The sequence below is a fragment of the Boleophthalmus pectinirostris genome, unplaced genomic scaffold, assembly GCF_026225935.1.
Source record: "Boleophthalmus pectinirostris isolate CB_2022bp ecotype Guang Dong unplaced genomic scaffold, ASM2622593v1 HiC_scaffold_7, whole genome shotgun sequence".
Classification (NCBI taxonomy): domain Eukaryota; kingdom Metazoa; phylum Chordata; class Actinopteri; order Gobiiformes; family Gobiidae; genus Boleophthalmus; species Boleophthalmus pectinirostris.
In genome coordinates this window covers 42,642,492-42,656,436 of record NW_026571473.1, presented here as the reverse complement: position 1 = coordinate 42,656,436, position 13,945 = coordinate 42,642,492, and the positions used below count along the sequence as shown (strand labels likewise).

The 13,945-nt window shown below is 41.1% G+C and overlaps 2 protein-coding genes across 2 annotated transcripts in view; both read right to left on the bottom strand.

The window, feature by feature from the left end:
• Positions 1–13,945, bottom strand: part of LOC129412093 (interferon-induced very large GTPase 1-like) — a 218,737-nt gene that overhangs the window by 53,697 nt on the left and 151,095 nt on the right.
• LOC110153396 (variant-specific surface protein VSP4A1-like) lies at positions 708–12,079 on the bottom strand. The gene is made up of 10 exons (XM_055165305.1): positions 11,968–12,079; positions 10,780–10,884; positions 7,870–8,043; positions 7,687–7,797; positions 5,716–5,865; positions 5,524–5,628; positions 5,193–5,366; positions 4,779–4,874; positions 896–1,069; positions 708–823 (listed from the first exon to the last, which is right to left on the bottom strand). Exons 1-10 carry the CDS (start codon positions 12,026–12,028, stop codon positions 708–710), a joined length of 1,266 nt encoding a protein of 421 aa, XP_055021280.1. The 5' UTR covers positions 12,029–12,079.

Genomic DNA, 13,945 nt, shown 5'->3' with positions numbered 1-13,945 from the left:
CCGTGCATGGGGAGTCACTTTCAGCCTGGAATTCAAAGGTCAGTTTTTTTAATGGACTGATTCATCACAACTAAACTGCATCCTTCAACCCCATACCCTGATGGCGAGCTAATTCATGGTAGGAGAAAACCTTTATTTATTTATTTTTTTTTTTTACTTTCAACCTGGATTAAACTAACGATCAGCACTAACTGCATCATCGAGGACTAAACACACAAACTGCAATCACTGGACTGGTTTCCTCTTAATCAATACCCAGCCAATATTATATTTGTTGTTTTGTTGGTTGTGTTTTTATTTTGTTATCATTTGCTAAATGTATTTCAGGATGTTTATCACAAAGCTCTAAATACACTCTGGGGTCTCGTCACTCATACTCAGGCTCCCTAAAGAACAAATCTGCTGAACTGTGAAGCTGTAGTCTGCCCCCTAGACCTAAATTCTGTTACATTTACATTCAGAGTGTAAACTTTACATTAAGACTTAAACTTTACATCTATACAGTAAACTTTACACTTAGACTGTGAACTTGACATTTAAATTGTAAACTTTACATCTAGACTAAAAAGTTTACATTTAGACTGTCAAATTTCACAAAAGTTCTTCAAATTCCTCAAATCTCTATCTATCTATCGATCGATCGATCTAGATATATCTGGATAGATAGATCTAGAAAGATAGATAGTAAGAAATGTTTTGACTGGTACTCACCCACAGCCTGTGCCACACACCTCCTGGGTGTTACAGCTCACATTGGCAGTGCATTCATAAGTGAAAGGATCACAGCTGTAACACTGCAGAGAGCCAACAGGGGGCGCCACAACTGAAACAAATGTGTGTTAAATGAGACATTTTCAAAGTGCAGAACATCAGCTGATAAGAGAGAATCACTCACTGGGCTGATTCTGGTTGTTGCAGTTGTCTGTGTCGCAGCACGTGGTGTTTATATCATAAGAGTAGGGACCATAATTATATGATGAAAACCCTTCAGCTGCACATTCCGAAGCAGAAGCACAGCCTTTATAAGTGGAGGTGGTGTTACTGCTGTAGTTTCCATAGTTGTAGGAGACTAAACACACAAAAGGAACAAATAAGAATCTCCTGAAGAGGGCAGTGCAGGTGCTGGTGCAGCACAACCTGAAAAAAACACATTCAGTCCCACACGCCTCTTTGGCCACTTCAACAAAGTGAGACATATTTGTGATTCAGATTTGATGTTAGTTTCTGTATTATCATGATCTGTATTATTTAATACATGTGTCCTTAAACCCTGTTTTTGTTGATTTGTTCAGAGTCTTGATGTTGAGGTGGAAGCGTCACAAGAGCAGAACAAGACCAAAACTAAAACTTTATTTAAGTTGAGTATCCATGGCAACTCTGCATAGAGCTAGCAATGCCAACCAGGTAGCTCTGAAATACTAGGGTTTTTACACCAAATATGGCAGAAGACCTTCCAGAGGAAACACTTCGAGGGACTGTCCCATCTCATCACCGACCCAAACAGAGGACGCACTGACACTAGGACTTTTGAACCGAGCCGTACTTGAGCACGATTGTTGTGGGTTCTATGTTCCACACTCACACCTGCACAACAGAACCAAGCCAGGGCCTGAAGACGTCATCGCACGGCGCTGTTTGTTTACATGTGGCAGTCGAGCAAACACTTTAGCACAGAAAAAAGTCCAGCAGTAGAAATATCTATTAAATAGTGAGGCTGATGTGAGTCCTGCTGTGATACGTGCTCCTCCGTGAGTTTATGGAGATAAAAACAACTCGGGGGAGTGAGGACAACCAGAGACGAGAGGCTGCAGAACTTCTGTCACCATCCCCAGTCTTTACTGAAGGTAAGCTTGGATTCGCTGTAAGTTTTAGAAACTTTATTCAATGTTTTCCTCGTATGAGCAGGTAAAGTCGTGCATGTGCACGTACATGAGCTCCGTGTGTTCACAACAAACAAGGTTTTTTGTTTACAGTCGTCCCTCGTTATATCACGGTTCACCTCTTGCAGTCTCTGTGTGTCGCAGATTTTTTTGTGTGCAATTTTTTATGTTTTTTTTTTTTACATTGTATGAACATTGTGTTCCTCCCCCGTGTCCTGATTGACTAAGCGACTGTGTAGCTCATTGTCAATCAGTCTCCGTGCCGTGTCTCTGTACAGTGCAGAATGTGTTCAGTTTGACAAATTTACATGAAAGTTTGATCTCTCGCAGTGTGATTCTGAAGTGCTGTGTATTTCCAAGTTTTCTCCTCAACAAAACCCACTATGTCGACGAAACGTTCTGCACCAACAAAAGCTCCTGCGCTTGCACCCAAAAGGCAGAGGAAGATGTAACCATTGTACAAAAAGTTGGACTTCTGGACACGCTGAAGGAAGAGAGAAGTTACACGGCTGTAAGTGTCCGTACAGAATAAATTCAGAATAAATTAATCTTTGGTTCATTACATAAAGAAGGAGGAAAATAACATAAGGACAACAGCAGCAATAAGTTTTAAGAAGGATGCAAAAAGGGTTGTAACTGTCTGCAACAAGGCCATCGTAAGGTTGGAGTCTGCTTTACCTTTGTGGATCAGTGACTGCAAAAATAAAAGAACTTTACACTGGATACCGACATCTTCCACACAAAAGCTAAAAAGCTTTATAAAACATTTGCTGACAGCGATGACATTCATGACAGCGAGGAGCAGGATGATGTGGACCCCAGGCTATCAATGAGTGCTTTTACCACGCAGTACCAGCCCATTTAATGCCAGCAAGGGCTGTCTTGACAAATTTCAGAAATGTTTTGGACTTAAAGGTTGTATAGAGGATTTTCCAAGGAACGAGAAATCCAGCGACTGTTTGTCCTTTTTCAAATGTTGCGCATGCGTGAAACCACCCCCCCTCCCCTACAGCTCCCTACGTAGAAACGCCTTCTCCCGCCTCCTCACTACGCCAGAAACAGGTTTGTTTACAGCCGGTGAGCTGCACATGACTTGTAAACAACTAACTACAGTGTTGGTTAGGCAAGGCGGAGAAGTGAGGAGCGGGGGGAGCGGGTGTGCGGACATTTCGTTCGCGGACGAGAAGTGAGGAGCAGGGAGAAGAGCGGAGCAGGGAGAGAGGAGAGAGGAGAGAGGAGAGGGGAGGGGGTGCGCGGAGATTCCGTGCCCGTAGAAGTGAGGAGAAGGGGGAAGAGCGGAACGGGCAGCGGGGACAGGAGTAGGAAAGGGGAGCAGAGAAGGTTGCGCGGAGATTCAGTGCGAATGAACTAGCTACAACACGCAGCAGCAAGCGGACTCTTTCTTTGCCTTGAAAATTACGTTTTCAGACATAGGATATCGCTTTCGTGTCCTGAAAAACGTTTGACTAGCTCTTGGAAATAAAGTACGTTTTCATAATAAGCAGAAGTTACCTGTCCAGGAGTAATTTGGCGACCAATGCGTCAGTCTTTAGACCCTGCGTCTGCTTCAGTCGCGCCATCGCTGGAATGAATCTACAAGAATCACCTTAGTTTGGCTTCGCTGCTTTTCCCCTTGTCTTCTTCTTTCAGCGACCTCAAAAACGGACTTTCTTTTGCGGCTAACTGCTCCTGGATTCTTGTCGCCATCGCAACAAACTTTGTGCTAACTGCGAGGAAGATATAGGTCAAAAAAAGCCGCTAAGAACTGTTGCGTTGGTGGAGTAAACAGTGTCTGTGCGTCTTGCGTCTGTGGACTGCGTGACAGGCGTACGTAAACCACGTACCGGCGGCGCGCAGGCAGGTCAGTTACGCTAGAAACGTAGGGAGTTTGATTGATAGCCTGTCAGCTAACAGATAACGAGGCAATGTCGTTATCTATTGGCAAATGTTTAGCCCCACCACGTCCAGAGTTGATGAATTTTTATTCTCTTTTTTTTGGTCATCATAATTACAAGGCTACTGCACCTCTATAATGCTATCATTGACAACTTGAAACAAAAAAAACAAAAAAAAAATCCTCCATACAACCTTTAAAAGTGCTTTTCTTCATGGAGAGGCAGTCTCTGCAGATACCGCTGGAGCAGAGGCATACGTGAACAACAAATTTAAAGTGATCATCAAGTGTCTGTTTTTAAGAATCTTCTCACCCAGAAGAAAAAACAGCATCAACAACTACCCACAACTATGTTCTTCACTCAGAAAAAGGCACCTACACCAAGGCCTACAATGGAAAAAGACGCTACAGCGGAAACGGCACCAGGAAGAGGAGGCACGGTCAGAAGAACTGTGAACTATTAATCATTTCTTATGTGTCCAACCTCGTAGGTTGATCATTCAAATTAAATTTGTTATTTCTAAAAGCTATCAAAGTAAAATGTTCATATTTTTTTTTCTCAAACAAATGTTTGGGCCTGAAAGCAGGTTTTGACGGTTGTTTTCATTCTATTATACTGTACTTATTTTTTAACATCTACGAAGGTTTGAACTTTGAGAATGTGTAAACAAGAGAGAAATGTGAGAAAATTATAATGCCTGTCTGAGAAAAGTGTATAAAGTGTGTGGTGAGAGGTTTTACAGCCTTAAAATATATATAATAACTGTAAAAAATAAACCTGATTACTTCACGGATTTCGCTTATTGAGGATTATTTTTAGAACGTAACTCCAGCGATAAACGAGGGAACATTGTACATGCAAGGTCTATGGATGGGCGCGTCTTCACACACACCAGGTGATGGCAGATGAGACACACACATGCACTGACCAATCAGAGACACACACATGCACTGACCAATCAGAGACACACACATGCACTGACCAATCAGAGGAAGTCTTGTACCTGTGTAGGACAGAGAGATACACGCTGTACTTAAATAGGGGCAGTAGACTGAACGCTGCTCAGAGTCGGAGCCGCTTATGCACTGAAGTCTGCGAACTGTGGGAGAGAGAGAGACTGATGTCAGATACACACAGATACACACACACTTTATAGATGCATTCATAATAATCTGGGTCACAGTTGTAGTGCTGCAGAGAGCCAGCAGGGGGCAGTGAAACAGTGTTCTGCAGTATGTTTCATTATCTACAATGATTAAAGATTATTTATTTCTATGTTTCTTGCTGCTCGTTCTCTCTGAAGTCTGTTCCATTAGGCGTCTGTTTGGGCTGAGGCAGGACACTTGGACTGGAAGGAGGTGACTTTGGAGGAACCCACTACCAAGTCTATTTGTGTAAAATGAGGAGCAGCACTCACAGGTCGGGTTTGGAGCGTTGCAGTCGTCTGTGTCGCAGCATGTTTTCTTTATGATGTAAGAAATGTCACCAAAGTCACCAGAAACAACCTGAGACCCTGCAGCTGTACAGACCGAGGGAGAAGCACAGCCTTTTTGTATCCCACTGGAGCTGTAGCTTCCATCACTGTTAGAAACTGAAACCAGAACAGAAACAGGTCAGATCTGAAGAGACTTCTCCAAGAACCAGGTCTGGACTGTGGACCAGAGCCAGACCCGCCCACTACAGACCTGTACCAACCAATCAGAGAGAGGCTCAGACATGCAGTGACCAATCAGAGGACAGTACTGTACCTGCGTAGCCCTGAGAGTAACAGAAGGGGGCGAGTTTGGAGCAGGTCACCGAACGCTGAGAAGAACATGACGAGTCTGTGCACGTCGAACACTGTAACCCCAGATCTGAAAGAGACACAGGTTAGACCAGGACTGAACCAGGACTGAACCAGGACTGAACCAGGATTGAAACAGGACTGAAACAGGACTAACCTGGGACGTTGCAGTGGGAAGTGTTGCAGCAGGACACTGGGCTACTGAAGCCAATATATAGTTGTGACAGGTTGGTGTTGTTGCACAGATTCTCAGAGACACAGCCGTAAAATGGACGGGAGAAGTTATACTGGTCATTTGTAAGGACATCTGTAACACACACACACACACACGCACACGCATCAGGGTGATCCATCAAATAATGTTTTGATAGTTAAGATAACATCGATTACAACTCTGCATTAGGTTTAAGCATCCAAAAGATTATTTATGAAGAAATTTGGAGGAAAAAGGAGATGTTTTAGAGGTTGTTCAAGCTGCATGAAGTTTCCTGGAAATGGACTCATTTTGTGTTTTGAGCATAAACCGAGCTGATCTACTGAGAGAAACAGTAACACACCAACAAGGTCGAGGATTTGTGCTTCATCTAGCAAGGAATGTATTAAGTAAGACAAATAGAAAGTGAGGTTAATGTACATTTATATTAATGCTTTTTTCTAACTGTTAACAGGTTAACACAGATGTTAACACAGAAAGATCAGAGGTTCCACCAAAGAGATGTGATGCCCTTAATCAAGCAGATTCTGAAGGGAAGCAGGTCAGTAATTTTGTCTCTATCAGCACGATGCGTTTCTTCGAAGCTCTTGATCTGCCTAAAACATTTTGAACAGTTCCCCAGCAGACGGGGCTGATCATGCAGACTTTCAGAAGGAGCTAAAACTGTGCACTCCAGGAAAGTTTCAATGATGTTACTGAAAGGGCCTGAAACTTATTCAAGATTTTAACTGTAAATGAACAAAAAATGAAGATCAGAAACAGTTTCTACTGCAGCTGTCAAAGAATGTCAAAAGTGTCAAAGTAAACTTTACATTTAGTCAGTACTGTAAGATTACACTTAAATTTAAACTATGAATTTAGACTGTAAACCTTACATCTAAACTATAAACTTTATATTTAGGCCATAAAATTTACATTTAGTCAGTAAACTTTACATTTAGACTGTAAAGTTTACATTTAGTCTGTAAACTTTACATTTAGATTGTAAACTTTACATTTAGTCTGTAAATTGTATATAACCCACATCTGAACCACTTTTATTATAGCAGGTCAGTTTTCGCTCTAACCTGATTTCCCTCATTTTCTTTAAGTTACAGGGTCACAGTGTCACTTCCTCCTCCTCTGCTCTGCTGTGGCTGTGTCATGCTCTGGTGTCGTCAAACATATACTTCAAACTTTAAAACTTTGTATCTCACAACCTTCATATCCTGCGCCTCCATACATGTTTTAACATATGACCGTGCATGGGGAGTCACTTTCAGCCTGGAATTCAAAGGTCAGTTTTTTTAATGGACTGATTCATCACAACTAAACTGCATCCTTCAACCCCATACCCTGATGGCGAGCTAATTCATGGTAGGAGAAAACCTTTATTTATTTATTTATTTTTTTTTACTTTCAACCTGGATTAAACTAACGATCAGCACTAACTGCATCATCGAGGACTAAACACACAAACTGCAATCACTGGACTGGTTTCCTCTTAATCAATACCCAGCCAATATTATATTTGTTGTTTTGTTGGTTGTGTTTTTATTTTGTTATCATTTGCTAAATGTATTTCAGGATGTTTATCACAAAGCTCTAAATACACTCTGGGGTCTTGTCACTCATACTCAGGCTCCCTAAAGAACAAATCTGCTGAACTGTGAAGCTGTAGTCTGCCCCCTAGACCTAAATTCTGTTACATTTACATTCAGAGTGTAAACTTTACATATAGATTTGAACTATAAATGTAGACTGTTAACTATACATTTAGACTATAAACTTTACGTTTAGATTTTAAGACTGTAAACATTTAGACTGTAAACTTTACCTTTAGACCGTCAAATTTCACAAAAGTTCTTCAAATTCCTCAAATCTCTATCTATCTATCTAAGATAAATAGCTAGAAATGTTTTGAACTGTACTCACCCACAGCCTGTCCACACACCTCCTGGGTGTTACAGGTCACATTGGCAGTGCATTCATAAGAGTAAGGATCACAGCTGTAACACTGCAGAGAGCCAACAGGGGGCGCCACAACTGAAACAAATGTGTATTAAATGAAACATTTTCAAAGTGCAGAACATCAGCTGATAAGAGAGAATCACTCACTGGATGGATTCTCATTGTTGCAGTTGTCTGTGTCGCAGCACGTGGTGTTTACATCATTAGAGTAGGGACCATAATTATATGAAGAAAACCCTTCAGCTGCACATTCCGAAGCAGAAGCACAGCCTTTATAAGTGGAGGTGGTGTTACTGCTGTAGTCTCCATAGTTGTAGGAGACTAAACACACAAAAGGAACAAATAAGAATCTCCTGAAGAGGGCAGTGCAGGTGCTGGTGCAGCACAACCTGAAAAAAACACATTCAGTCCCACACGCCTCTTTGGCCACTTCAACAAAGTGAGACATATTTGTGATTCAGATTTGATGTTAGTTTCTGTATTATCATGATCTGTATTATTTAATACATGTGTCCTTAAACCCTGTTTTTGTTGATTTGTTTATGAACAGAGTTCTACACAAAAACCTGGGAAATGATCGGAGTGTTCAGAGTCTTGATGTTGCTAAATCCCTTCCCCTGGCTCCAGGACACACTGTAAAATATACTCTGGTAATTTTACTTAGAACATGCAACAATTTACTACCAAGTCATCTACAAATCTTGTTTAAAATGAAGGTCTGGAAATTTCAACTTGCCCAATGTTCAAACAACTTGCATAAAACTCTGGAACTGTGTGGACACACGTCTCAACCACTGCCAAGATCTCCATAAATTCAAGTTCTTCTTTAAAGTAAATAGAGAGAGTGTCTTAATACATACGTCCTTCTGTAGAGCAGCGTTTTGTTTGTTTTCTTTCTGCTGGTTTGTGCTGTTCATTACCCTGACTTATCTGTTGTCTGTTCCCATTGTCTGTATCCTTATGTGTTATTACAATATGATGACAGTTACCAAACTATAACAGTGACTCTATCCAACGTTTTAGAACACCACACTTTTTACTGTTTTTGACTGTTTACTGTCGACCAAAACCTATTCTGAACTTTAGATTGACGTGTGTCGACCTTGGTCAGATAGAACAGCTGAACACACTCCTGACATGTTCTTTTCACATTGAAGTCACATGTCCAAAGATCAGATATGTTTGGGTTTTAGGAGCACAGATCCAAGTGGTCTGGGTCACACTGGAAAAAAATTGATCTGATTCAGGAGCATAGGGGCCAAAACATCAGATCTGGGTCACTTCAGGCTGCAGACTGAACGTAGCCTTAAGCTGGACGTACACTGTGCGATTTTTGACCTTTTTTGAGCCGATTTTTCACTCGTGCGACTGTTTTGGGGATTGGGCCGAGTTTTGGCTTCATCGTGTGTCGAGCTTCGTGTCCTAAACCTGGGGATAAGAAAACTGATTAATACCTCACGACCAGCTCCTGATCGACATTCGTAAGGTCGCAAGAATCAAACTTGTTTGAAATCCAATCGTCTCTCGTGAGGGTTTCACTCTGTTGAAGTTGTTCCACGAGACGATTTGCCAGAATCTGTCAGACTGAGCATGTACGGACACAGAAGCAGAAGCAGGACATGAGGTTGTGGAGGACGATGGCGTCGGTGAGTGTTTTGGACACAGGACATGGAGGCGCAGCTGATCCAGCAACACAGAACACAAGTTTGGTGAAAAACTTGATGCTACTGACCTCCAGTTCCCTCTGAAGACCTGACAACGTGTTCTGCCCACACCTGCCCACACCTGCCCACACCTGCCCACACCTGTCCACACCTGTCCACGTCTGCCCACGTCTGCCCATGTCTACGCAGCTGTTTCTTTGATTCGTCACCTCTTCTTTTTGTTCTTGCCTGCACAGAGAATGGCACAAATTGCCAAAGGCGACGCGTCTGTTTTTTGCCTGGATCATTGTGTCTCCACACGTCTGTGGTTTTTCTTCTTTGTGGTTTTCTGTCTTTTACTGAGTGTATTGTCTTGTCCTGTCTAATGTCTGTGTGCGTGTTGTCTGTGGCAAACTAAAACAATAAACAAAAAAAACCAAAAAAAACAAAAACCTGTTCAGTGATGATGTCAGCTGAAGGAATGTACTTCCTGGTATCAGGTATCTGGTAATTTCCTGCTCGTCTGTGTTTTGGTTTTTTAGGGGATTTACAAATTAAATCTTACATAATGACGTTGTGGTGGAACAGGTTTGGGTGCAGCTGCAGAATTCATGACCTACTGACTGTCACAGGGCAAAACCAGAGACTCAGCACTTTATTTTACACATAAACTGTGAAAAACAAGACCAAGGCCAAAGACCCGAACACACAGAGGAGACCAGGTGCACCCGGAGGAGACCGGGTGCACCCAGAGGAGACCAGGTGCACCCAGAGGAGACCAGGTGCACGATTGGCCGAGAGCAGAGGACACGTGACTCACTGTGATAACTGAGCACCGTTTCCGTGTGGAAATGTGTGAAAAATACGAGTGTGGACAAATGCATTTAGATTCTCTGATAAACTTAATGTGTGTTCACACCAGAGCGTCGAAAAACACCCTACACGCTTCTGTTTGGACGTTTTTGCATTTGACAGAGACTAGTCCCGGTCTAGTCCCGGTCTAGTCCTGGTGTAGTCTCGGTCTAGTCCTGGTGTAGTCTCGGTCTAGTCCTGGTGTAGTCCCGGTCTAGTCCTGGTGTAGTCTCGGTCTAGTCCTGGTGTAGTCTCGGTCTAGTCCTGGTGTAGTCTCGGTCTAGTCCTGGTGTAGTCCTGGCGATCTGCTCGGTGTTTGTGGTGTATATATTTAATTATTATATTATTATTATTATATTTTTGCATTAATGTTTGTGGTTCTGGTTCTTGGGTCTTTTTCTTTCTTCCTGATAATAACGTCTCACGTCTCTGATGCGACACGTCTGACACGAAAAGTTGAGCAATTTCAACTTTCTGACGCTGACGCCTTGGACAACGTTTTGACGCTCTGGTGTGAACCTCATTTAGAGGATGTGACAAGAAAAGAGACTGGAACAGTTACCGATGTAAGTCCTGGAGAGACACTGGGTCTCTCCTGATGAGCAGTTCTGTGATGTCGGAGAAGAACACGAAGAACCTTCACAGGACCAGCACTGCAGACCAGCAGCTGCAAGAGACCAGACCAGGTTCAACAAGGACTAAAACAGGACTAAAGCAGGACTAAAACAGGACTAAAACAAGACTAAAACAGAACTAAACAAGGACTAAAACAGAACTAAACAAGGACTAAAACAGGACTAAACAAGGACTAAAACAAGACTAAAACAGAACTAAACAAGGACTAAAACAAGACTAAAACAGAACTAAACAAGGACTAAAACAGAACTAAAACAAGACTAAAACAGAACTAAACAAGGACTAAAACAAGACTAAAACAGAACTAAACAAGGACTAAAACAGAACTAAACAAGGACTAAAACAGAACTAAACCAGGTCTAAACCAGGTCTGTGTTGCTTGCAGACCCTGTTGGCAGGATAACGAGGAGCAGTTGAGGAGACTTCAGACGATGGTGCAGCTGAGGTACAAATTTTAGGCATCTGTACTTTACTTAAGTACTTTTTTACAAAGGATACTTTTTACTTTTACTTCAGGTGTCTGTACTTTCTACTCCACTACATTTTAGAACAGGACAGAAAAGTAAAAAGTTCTTTGAAATTGCTGAAAATTTTTATATATATTTTTTAGCACTTTATTATTATTATTATTATTTTTGACTTTCTGTTCCAATTTTGAGCAACACAAAAACAAAAACAGCAAGAAAACATAAGAATTCAACTGAATCACTTAAAATGAGCTGAATTATTTTTCAAAATCACATTTCATCCTTTAATTGTTCTTAAAATCTCTGCAAAATACGTTTACTTTTTTACTTTTTAAGTGTGTTTTTAAACAGCTGCTTAAGTAGATTTTTCATGTTATACTTTTAGTTTTACTCGAGTTACTTTTTTTGCATTTTTATTTATTTTTTTTTATAGAAAACCACTAAAATCCTTTACATTTTGCTCCACACTTAATATTATTTCACTTTTACATAGTTCAAGACGGCTAAAGTCTGATCGCACATGTGAAAAAAATAAAAAGCCGTTCATAATTGGCCACTTATGACTTTTTAATCATAGTTTACACAAACCCGTCTGAACGTAACTTGACTCAAACGTGTCTAAAACCAAATTTAAATCCCACAAATACCTGAGTGGACACAGATGAACAGAGCCACCAGAGTCAAGAGCTTCACAGACGTCTTCATCATCCTGCTCCTGTCTGCTCCTGTCTGCTCCTGTCTGCTCCTGTCTGCTCCTGTCGGCTCTTCTGACTCTTCTCTGGCTGCACTTCTTTTTTCTAGGCCTGGATGAGGGTGTGTCTGTGCTCCTCTTTATAACTGGGCTGTCCCGTTGGCGCGTCGGGCTGCAGGTGGATGCTCGGCTCTTACCGTCATCGTTAAAGGCGAATCCGTGACTGCACCGAAATGTCCGGCTTCGAGAACCCGCCCAAAACCAAAACCTCACCTGTTCAGAGCCACTTTGAAAGTCTAACCTGCTTTTAAATCATGCCTCAGTTTTGTCTTAGTTTAATGTTTACTTGTGTTTTCTGAAATGTGCCACAAACCGTTTTGGATCAAGACATAAGTCGGAGATCGTGGCTGCGTTCCCCCCATTACCCGAACTTCAAATTATTTTTTTTTGCTATAGTTAAAATAATAATCTCAACTCACAACATTCTACAGGCCAATACTATTTAATACAGACGGGGGAAGATGAAATGAATATTGTTTAAATGCACATTTTCGTTATAACACAGTGAGTTCTTGAGTCGAATCGCCCGTGGAAATGAACCGATTCAGTATTTGTGCATTTACCTTTTGGATGTTCCACGACAGAGCACAATGTGACCAAAAGAAAGAGCGTTTTCAGATTCTAGACTGTGGCGATGTCGGACTCTCAGACTCGGAGGTAAGAGACGGATTTTTCTATTAATTACACTGCACTTTACCATGAAATTTCCAAAATCAAAATGTAAATTCACAAATGTTGAACGTGAACATTTCTGTCAGTTTCAGTCAACAAAAATCTGCATTTTAACAATATTAATATGACTTGGCCCCATCGGTATTAAATAACACTGTAGAATGTTGTGTTGTGTTGTGTTGTGTTGTGTTGTGTTGTGTTGTGTTGTTTTGTGTTGTGTTGTGTTGTGTTGTGTTGTGTTGTGTTGTGTTGTGTTGTGTTATGTTTGTGTTGTGTTGTGTTGTTTTGTGTTGTTTTGTTGTGTTGTGTTGTGTTATGTTGTTTGTTGTTTTGTGTTTGTGTTGTGTTGTGTTGTGTTGTGTTGTGTTTGTGTTGTGTTGTGTTGTGTGTTGTGTTGTGTTTGTGTTGTTTTGTGTTGTGTTGTGTTGTGTTGTTGTGTTGTGTTGTGTTGTGTTGTGTTGTGTTGTTTTGTGTTGTTTTGTGTTGTGTTTGTGTTGTTTGTTTGTGTTGTTTTGTGTGTGTTGTGTTGTGTTGTGTTGTTTGTGTTGTTTGTTTGTGTTGTTTTGTTTGTGTTGTGTTGTGTTGTTTTGTTTGTGTTGTGTTTGTGTTGTGTTGTGTGTTGTGTTGTGTTGTTTTGTGTTGTTTTGTGTTGTTTTGTGTTGTGTTGTGTTGTTGTTGTGTTTGTGTTGTTTGTGTGTTGTGTTGTTTTGTGTTGTTTGTGTGTTGTGTTTGTGTTGTTTGTGTTGTGTTGTGTTGTGTTGTGTTGTTGTTTGTGTGTTGTTTGTTTGTTTGTTTGTTTGTGTGTTGTGTTGTGTTGTGTTGTGTGTTGTGTTGTGTTGTGTTGTTTGTGTGTTTGTGTGTTTGTGTTGTTGTGTTGTGTTGATGTTGTTTTTGTGTTGTGTTTGTTTGTGTTGTGTTGTTTGTGTTGTTGTTGTGTATGTTGTGTTGTTGTTTATGTTTGTGTTATGTTGTGTTGTGTTGTGTGTGTGTGTTTGTGTGTTTGTTGTGTTGTGTTGTGTTGATGTTGTGTTGTGTTTGTGTTGTTTTGTGTTGTGTTGTTTGTGTTGTGTTGTGTTGTGTTGTGTTGTGTTGTTTTGTGTTGTGTTTGTTTTGTGTTGTGTTATGTTGTGTTATGTTGTGTTGTTTTGTGTTGTTTTGTGTTGTGTTATGTTGTGTTATGTTGTTTGTGTTATGTTGTGTTT

Excerpts from the sequence above, each read along its gene's own strand:
- LOC110153396 (XM_055165305.1), bottom strand. The coding sequence starts at position 12,028 with ATGATGAAGACGTCTGTGAAGCTCTTGACTCTGGTGGCTCTGTTCATC. Across the intron at positions 5,866-7,686 it reads GGTGTGTGGACAGGCTGTGG|ATGTCCTTACAAATGACCAG; the intron begins GTGAGTACAGTT and ends TGTGTGTTACAG. Across the intron at positions 5,367-5,523 it reads TTACTCTCAGGGCTACGCAG|TTTCTAACAGTGATGGAAGC; the intron begins GTACAGTACTGT and ends TTCTGGTTTCAG.